The 9,198-nt window shown below is 38.6% G+C and overlaps 1 protein-coding gene across 1 annotated transcript; it reads right to left on the reverse strand.

The window, feature by feature from the left end:
* Nucleotides 1-2,044: 2,044 nt before the first annotated feature.
* LOC137374950 (extracellular calcium-sensing receptor-like) lies at nucleotides 2,045-9,198 on the reverse strand. The gene is made up of 5 exons (XM_068041563.1): nucleotides 8,941-9,198; nucleotides 7,167-7,994; nucleotides 6,800-7,024; nucleotides 3,064-3,187; nucleotides 2,045-2,946 (listed from the first exon to the last, which is right to left on the reverse strand). Exons 1-5 carry the CDS (start codon nucleotides 9,196-9,198, stop codon nucleotides 2,045-2,047), a joined length of 2,337 nt encoding a protein of 778 aa, XP_067897664.1.

Genomic DNA, 9,198 nt, shown 5'->3' on the forward strand with positions numbered 1-9,198 from the left:
TTCTTACACTTTGTAGCGGTTTTTAGTACAGCTTAGTGGCTTGCTCAGCCATTTCATAGGGCATTTAAGAGTCAACCACATTGCTGTGGGTCTGGAGTCACATGTAGGCCAGACCAGGTAAAGACGGCAGATTTCCTTCCCTAAACGCCATTAGTGAACCAGATGGGTAACAAGGGTTGTTGCAACATTGGCATACATTACATCATTGCAAACTGTGCACCTGCTATAATGGAATAAATTGCTGACTTGTGAATGACACTGGGGATTGACTATGCACTGGCATGGCTGTGGCATTACAGTTTATTGTGTGCAAATGTATGTCATCATTTTTGCTCTGCCCCAAAACTCTGGCAGCTTCCATATTTGTATTGGTGGAGCATTCCCCATGAACTTGGTGTTCAATTTATAGAGATGCCATTCTTGACATGATGGCCAGCCACTGACAGAAAGCTAGATGTTCAAAAATCTCTCTTGTTTCTTCCATAGAAAATACATGATATTTTCAATTGTGTCGTCCTCTCTGAGCATGAATCCACTTAGAGGGGATGAAGGTTTAGATGACGCCTATCACCATCGTGTGACATGCATTAACAGATTGGAGTTGGAAGAAAACTCTAAGTAAAGCTTGCTTATTTTGGGATTTATGAGGACACCAAGTGGATAATCAGATTACAGTGTAGATACAGACCCTCATATTTTGATTGTCTCCAAAAATCCATCCCAACTGATAAAACGTTTCCACATGATATCCAGAAATTATTGAAGGATCCCCGTTAATCAGAACCACACATTGCATTTTATGTTTTTAATTTACCATTCTTTCTGTTGATGCATATTTTACTATTTGTGCTATTCTAAATTACTTCTTACTTGCTTACAAATGTTATAATTCCCCTTTGCCATTTCACATTATGTTATTTTTAGTTTTGATAATTTTCAAATATTCTTATTTTTTTCTATCTATATTCCCAGATGTGTATACAGCTGTGAGAGAAGTAGACACTGAAAGAGACTTTAAGTTTTAATTTAAAAAGAACAAATGACTAACTGAAATCAAAAAGGTGTAAGATGCGAATTTAGTTATCAATCAGTAGCTGTGATACAGCTCAGCAAACTAATTCCACATTTCTGCAGACATGCTTAAGACGAGAGGCAATTGTACAAGTCAAAGTGCAAGTGCAATCCTAAGTACAAAAAAAGTTACAATAACAAAAAGATACATTTGATATATGCACATTAAGCACTTGTAAAAAGAATATCCTGCAGAATAATTATTAGCTAATCTATGGGTGAGAGATTGATTTTTCAGAAAGCTCTTCTTATGAAGTGAATGTCAGTTTGTATAATGTCAAAGATGCATTAATGCAATGCTGAAACACTGGTGCGCACTAGTCAAATAAGGTAATGGATGATATTCATAGATTTTAGACTTATGGAATGCTTATCATTTATATATTCTATTCATATAATTTCCATAGAAGCCAATGTGAAACTTTATTAGTATCAAACATAAGTTTAATATTGAAATAATTTGCATAAGAACAAAGGAACAGGCCATTCAACCCCTCGAACCTCTTTCGTCATTCAATTCGACGACTGCTGATCAGTATCTTAAATCTATCTACTCGGCTTGTTTGCATGACCTAACAAAATCTATCAGTTGCAGTTCTGAGATTTTCAATTGACCTAATCTCAACTTTTTTTCGATGAGAGAGTTCCAGATTTCTACTAATCTTCGTGTGGAGAAATGCTTCCTGAATTTACCATTGATAGGACGTGCTCTAATTTAAAGTTACAACCCGTTCTGGATTCCCTTACGGGAGGAAATATTTTATCTCATCTACCCTATCAGCTTCTTTAATCATCAACAACATCTCAATTCGATCACTCCTTAATCTTCCAGACTAATTGGAATACAAACCTCGTCTATGAAATCTGTCTGCACAATTTAACCATTTTTAGCCCTGGTATCATTCTGATAAAATGAATACATTTCTGCAATGGTGTATTACAGGATAAATGAAAAGTGGCAATGCTTTTTTTTTCAAGCGACTTTGCCTATCAAACATCTCTTTGTATTCTTCCCTGGTTTTAGAAGGATGATGTAACATTTAGGAGCAAAAATGCAGGCAAGTAGACCGAAGCTGGATGCCAGAATAGCAAACACTTCCACAGCTACGGTGTATTTTCCAGGGGAACTTACATAAGCTGGAATGAAGGTTATCCAAACTGCAAAGAATATAAGCAAACTAAAAGTAATAAATTTAGCCTCATTGAAATTATCTGGCAGTTTACGGACTAGAAAGGCAACCACAAAGCAAACACAAGACAGAAATCCAATGTAACCAAGTACACAATAAAATGCTGTCACAGACCCAACATCACATTCTAAAATAATTAGGTCTTTAAAATAATCAACATTTTTCATTGGCAAGGGTGGTGATTTAATTAGCCAGACAGTGCATATTATACATTGTACAAGTGTAAGGATAAAAACAGCCAGACATTGTTGTGTTGGCCCAAACCACTTCATCATGTTATTATTGGGAATAGTTGCATGAAAGGCCATCATCACAACAAATGTTTTGCCCAAAACACAAGAAATACAGAGAACAAAAGTAATACCAAATGCTGTGTGACGTAGCATGCAAGACCAGTGTGAAGGTTTCCCAATGAACGTTATTGAGCAGAGAAAGCACAGTGCTAAAGCAAAAAGAAGCAGAAAGCTTAATTCAGAGTTGTTAGCTTTAACAATGGGAGTGTTTATGTAAATATAGAAAATTATGGCTACAGTTACTGTGAAGCTGGTTCCAATTAATGCCAGCGTCACTAAAACAATCCCCATGATCTCCTCAAAGGTTAGAAATTCGATTATCTTCGGTATGCATTGGTCTCGATGTTCATTAGACCAATAATCCCAAGGGCATTTTAGGCAAATTACTGAATCTATAAAAAGTTAAAGTACATTAAATAAAGCCTCTTTTAGAAAATAGATCTATACAAATGGGTTAGAATGTGCAGAACAGCTAATATTTTATATACAATGTATATATGTTTACATACCTGTAACATTACTGATTTCACCTTCAGCGCATTCTATACAATCAAAGCAGCAAATAGGTTTTCCTTTTCTGGCAGCTTTCCTTGTTCCAGCAGTACAGCTTTCAGAACAAATTGCCTGTGGTACCTTATGTAAAGAAGACGAATATATGTTTGGAGCTTTGCAACATGCTGAACTTGGTCCAGTGATCAGAAGCACATTCTAATGTTGCAAGAGTTACAAATGCCTGCAGGATCGAGGTTTGATGTTTGATCCCGGGTGGATTAGCCAAAAAAGGTAGGGGTTGTACAATTGAAATGATATACCAATCCTTTACCAATGGATTATCTAGAAGCACTTTCCGGTGACCTGGGTTAGAAAGAGTGATGTGTGAATTGGGACAATTATTTATTTATTTAATCATTCATTCACAGGGTTTAGGCATCATTGCCAAAGCCAGCATTTGTTGCCCATCCCTAATTGACCTTGAGAACCTGCAGGTGGCAACTGAGTGGCTTTCTAGGCAATTTCAGAGGGTAGTTAAGAGTTCACTAGATTGGTGTGGTCTGGAGTCATATATAGGCCAGAGTGGGTAAGGACAGCAGGTTTCCTTTCGTAAAGGATATGAGTGAATCAATTGGGTTTTTCCAACAATTCGGTAGTTTCATTCTAACTTTCAATCCAGATTTATTGAATTAACTAAATTTAAATTCCCCATCTGCCATGTTGGGATTTGAGCCCATATCGCTGGATTATTAGTCCAGGTCTCTAAATTACTAGTACAACAAAATAACTCGTATTAAAGTCGTTTGGTAGTACAGAACTTGAGTATTGCTGAAAATAGAGACATGTTGTCAAAGATTTTCATCTTGCACTCTTCAGGACAATTCGCAAGAATACCAATGTAAGGAAAAACAACAACTTTATACTGTATGAGAAGAGAATGATGATTGTTTGGCAAGTGGACTCTGATTGATAGAGACATTGCCATGGAGAATGTACCAGTTTATGCTGATTGACAGTTAATTGCCAAGCTTTGTTTGCAATTTAAACCAGGCAGCCTGACTCTGGTCAAGGCATTGCCCTGAGGAATGAAGCAGCAAATGGCTGTCACTTATTTTGTTTAACTGAAACATGCAGAATGTATACACATGTTCATTCTGTCTGCAAAGAACAGGGTCCTGTATATTAATATATGTAGAATCCAGTACATGCAAATGCACCATACTGCAAGCCTGACTGACAATCTTAAACTGGTTGTCAGTGTAATTCTTAGCCCACTGAGGATTATTTAGCAAATATTGTCCAATCGCGGGATCACATCTAATGCTGGACACTGTGCTTTGTGTTTTGCAAGCACAGGCTGGTTGGGTACAGCCTGTACCTTGCCACTAGTGAACAGCAGAAAGGACATGTTGTTTGATGTGATCTGCCAGTCTTTGGAATGTAAGGCCTATCCACCGAGCATCACACTGGCATTGAAATTCATATATCACATTGCTCATTTGTGTGATCGGCAGGACTTTTCTCTTGACGGCAGCGTTCTGTTAGTGGTGAACACTACACGTGTTGCTACTGCATAGTAACAGCATAAAACAGCTAGCTTCACTGGCTGCTCAAAATTTGGGATAATCTGAGGTAAACTGGGCACTTCTCAGGGTTGAAAATGACAGCCTTAGGCACATTCATAAGTTTGTGCTATATACACCAAGAAATGATCTGATCAGGGTAGGCATTTTTACGCAGGATGCCTTTGATTTGCTCCAAATCAGCATCAAGCTTGCATGGTGATAAAATGGCTTGGGCCCTATTTACAAGGTTGTTGATAAGGCCAATCTTATAGCACGTGGAACTGTATGAATCCCAATGCGTGTATTTACCAGTGAAGGTCAGCTTGCAGTAGACTGTGATAGAGAATCCCTTAGCAGATTTCTGAACTAGTACATCAAGGAAATGCATTTCATTTGACTTCTCCATTTCAAAGGTGAATTTGAATGCAGGATGGAACCCATTAAGACATATAAGGAAATTATTACACGCAGCTGTGCAATCAAATATAAGAAACAAATCATCTATATATCAGAAATATGTAGAAGGTTAAGCATCATTCCCTCGAAGACAAATTTCTCATGGAATCCAACAAAGATGTTTGTGAGAGCTAGCGGGGATCCCATCGCAACACCATCTATTTGGGGATACATGGAGTCATTATAATTGAAACTCAACTGAGAAGTCTGCGAGTTCATAACTTCAATGAATACTGATTCACGCAATGGTGGCATGTCTAGATCGCCATGATACAATGCTGCAGTGCAAACATCTATGGCTGGCCTTTGCAGGCAGAAAGAACATATACACACATTGCGCCCATTTCAGCTAAACAAAACAAGTGACAGCTATTCATTGGTTCATTCCTCATGGCAATGCCTTGACCAGAGTCAAGCTGCCTGGTTTAAATTTCAAACAAAGTATGCCAGTTAACTGTCAGTCATGGTAAACTGGTGCATTCTCCATGGCAATGCCTCTACCAAGCAGAGTCCACTTGCCAACCAATCACCACTCTCTTCTGGTACAGTATAAAATTGGTGCTTTCCCTTACATTGGTATTCTTGTGAATTGTCCTGATGCATGCAAGATGAAAAGCTGCAACAACATGTCTCTATTTTCAGCAATAACCATTATGCTACCATTGCCACTAATGATTGCCATCGGTTTATTCAACCAAGGCCAGGTCACATCCTGGTCTACCCTCATGTTATACTATAGCCATTCAAACAGGGGTGCCAGAAAGATAATTGGACCGGGATCAGAATTTGCACAGCCTTCCCTAGCTCGTGAATATTAGATAATTAAGAACTGGTCTGCTGGAGAGCTGAAAAACATGTAAGATTGTATAACCAAAGCAAACTGTTACCCCCTTATACATTACATTGTGGGAAAGACGAGCATCGTGTCTTTGAAACAAGCTAAAGGGGATAAATGTTAGCAATATCAGCTTTCAGGAAAGGTTAGGGAAGTCCGTCTTACTTTCCTGGACAGAAAAGAGACATTGATGCGATTATGGCAATGTTTTCAGGAATATAAAGACATTGAAATTGATAATTCAGACAAAATTTGCACGGCGACAAAGGTTCAAATACAAAGGTGCACTTTAAAAATTAGGAATAACATGTGAGGTCAACGTGAATGTCCTCATTGAAAGAGTGATGGCCGAGTTTTTGGAGAGAGCACAGGAGGAAAAGTTACCAATATGATCAGAAGAAGGATATGTTCTGGCAGTGCCGTGGCGGCACTGTGGAGCAGCGACTCAGGTTCGATTCTGGGTACTGCCTGTGCAGAGTTTGCAAGTTCTCCCTGTGACCGCGTGGGTTTTCGCCGGGTGCTCCGGTTTCCTCCCACAGCCAAAGACTTGCAGGTTAATAGGTAAATTGGCCATTATAAATTGCCCCTAGTATAGGGAATTGTGGGGATGTGGTAGGAATATGGAATTAATGTAGGGTTAGTATAAATGGGTGGTTGATGGTCGGTACAGACTCAGTGCGCTGAAGGGCCTGTTTCAGTGCTGTATCTCTAAATATAAATATGTACGAGTTAGTTATCAAAAGCTGTACACGTTTCTTGTACATTGCAACATGTTCCAATTCCTGAGGCTTCATTTGTCGATGAATTCCTAACTTTGCAAATAAGATACTGTTAAATATTTCGGTACACTGCAAAGGATGACACATTGTTTACAGGTTTGAAGCAACATTTGATTACCTTTCTCTGGCCTTCACTCCAAACAATCGCTTCTTCGTTTATGATGAGTTCTTGGCCTGGAGGTGCAGATCCATCATAATATCCTACAGTTACTACATCAGCACTACCCCCAGTGTTTTGCCAGTTTACAATGTCATACGTTGCAACTGGATCTCCGTTTTCGTTGAAGTATACAGTTTCGCCAGTCTTTGTGGTGAAAGTGACCACTTTTAAATATTGCAAAAGCTTGAGAGGAAGAATTGAAATAGCATGAGATATACCGATATCTAGCTTGGCGGAGGCCGTGCAATTTTATTTTCTGTCTCGTTATGTATATAAGTAGAACATTATACACTAGAATTTTTTAACTGCAATATATTTTCCGTACCTGTTGTGATTGAAAATTGGAAGTACTTTTACATGTGTTATTAGTGAATGTTCTTTCCATAGTTTCACACGAGAGCATATTGTGCAGGGCATGTGCAATCGCGTAAGTTGCTTTGTACACGTTATACGTAACTCTCAACCGAGATGCATCGGTGTAGGTATTCTTAATTGTTTGCAAACTCTCTCTGCCTGTACATTCAGATGTTTGCTCCGTTGTATTAGTCTTATTTTCTGCCAAGCTTAGGCGACAACTAAATGTTGCCTCCCAAAATTCTTTGAGTAAAATATTTCCCGGGTATGCCGAAGGGTGCATTTGAATAAGAAATTCCTTAAAGCCAGGTATATTTACTTTACGTATTGCGATTCCTAATGCTCCAATAAGGAACCTCCTGCTTTCTTCTGAGGGAAGGATCGGTGTGGAAATCCAAGCTTCGCTTCCTATCCATTGTATGCCTGTGATATTTTGTCTTGCGATCTCCTTTAGCAAAATGGCCATATCACCTTCAGCAACAAAAGCCACAATAACTTTTGTGCTTGATTCCTTTATAACACTCACCGTTTTGAGCAGCTTTTCCCTCGGATACTTTCTATAAAACGACTCTGAAAATGCAATACAAACCCCCAACTGCTGCACGGCTTCTGTGAACGCTTGCATTCCAAAGTTGCCATAGTCATTGTTACTCTTGATGGTTCCAATCCAATTCCATCCAAAACGTTTCACGAGTTGAGCCAATGCCCTTGCCTGAAAGTAATCACTTGGTATTGTTCTGAAAAATGTTGGATATTCTTTTCTGTTGCTCAAACATGCACAGGTTGAAAAGTAACTGACCTGTGGGAAGTCAAAATTTTCAAAACAATTCTTGCAAAAATAATCACAACTTCCTAATGGCTCAGCAATCAAATCTTAGCAGTAGTCGGCTATACGAGACAGGGACGTACGGGACTTTTTTGTTTTCAGTGTTTTGAATGCAAAATGTTGTATCCCTTGTCAATTGTTTAACATCAGGCCGGAGGGTGTTTAAGAATTATTCGGCAGAGGTAACAAAATGAACAATAATAAAATGACAATTTTTCTTGACACACAAGTGCACATTCGAAATTCTTGTGACTTGTCAATGAGTATTAGCTAGTCTCTTGGAATGAGACTATAATCGACACGTCCAATTCCGTTCTCATGCGACGTTTACGTGCACTCACTTTCCAGCATGGATCGCTGGTACTATCCTTTGTTCGCCGATTGCAGTCGATACGGCAGCGAAGACACTGAAGTTGGTCTCTAATCACCATCCAGCTGCTAATGAATTGCAAATATAGCCCTGGGTACAGTCACACAACTCCACTATGCAAGACACACTCAGCGATGTCTGTTTAATAAAATACTGCTAGATCAGCAACGTTTAATCTTTCTTACTTATGAGGAAAATGATCAATTTCAAATGAATATTTGATCACCTCGAATTCAAATTATTAAGGGACAAAGGAGGAATAACGAGTAAATTATATAATTCGCTTTATTGTTTTCTATACCCACCCTAGTGGTAGAACAGTTAATGAAATGGTAATATAAAATATCATGTTTTTCCGCATTATAACCATGTTTCCTTTCTTCATTTAAACGTTTATCCTTGTTGATTTTAATACAAATTTGATAAGAAATGTAAAGTCATGTCAATTTAATCAACCTTTCTACTACTTTCTGAAAATGTAGGGTTTTCTCTCGGGATTTCCCAATGAAAACAGCAACGTCGTTAATTCCTGCAACGTTGCTTACTTACCATTGGGATTCTGAAAGGACTTATTATCCTTGCTACCGCGGCGGACTGCGAAGATCCAGAATCAGCCACAATAGCATAGACATCGGAGATATTTCTGCATTTATCCTCTGAATGAGCATCCTTTTGACCATCCAAAATCTCAAAGGCTGCTTTAATAGACAAGGATGGCATGCCACAGGAATCATAAATCTTGTAACCGAGTGTAATATTCGGGAGCAGTGTAGGGTTCCCGTTTATTTCGTCAACGGCGAACATCAT

The sequence above is a fragment of the Heterodontus francisci genome, chromosome 11 (genome assembly GCF_036365525.1).
Source record: "Heterodontus francisci isolate sHetFra1 chromosome 11, sHetFra1.hap1, whole genome shotgun sequence".
In the NCBI taxonomy this organism is placed as follows: Eukaryota; Metazoa; Chordata; class Chondrichthyes; order Heterodontiformes; family Heterodontidae; genus Heterodontus; species Heterodontus francisci.

Excerpts from the sequence above, each read along its gene's own strand:
- LOC137374950 (XM_068041563.1), bottom strand. The coding sequence starts at position 9,198 with ATGATGTTCGCCGTTGACGAAATAAACGGGAACCCTACACTGCTCCCG. Across the intron at positions 7,025-7,166 it reads CCAATTTTCAATCACAACAG|CTTTTGCAATATTTAAAAGT; the intron begins GTACGGAAAATA and ends CTTCCTCTCAAG. Across the intron at positions 2,947-3,063 it reads TGAAATCAGTAATGTTACAG|ATTCAGTAATTTGCCTAAAA; the intron begins GTATGTAAACAT and ends AACTTTTTATAG.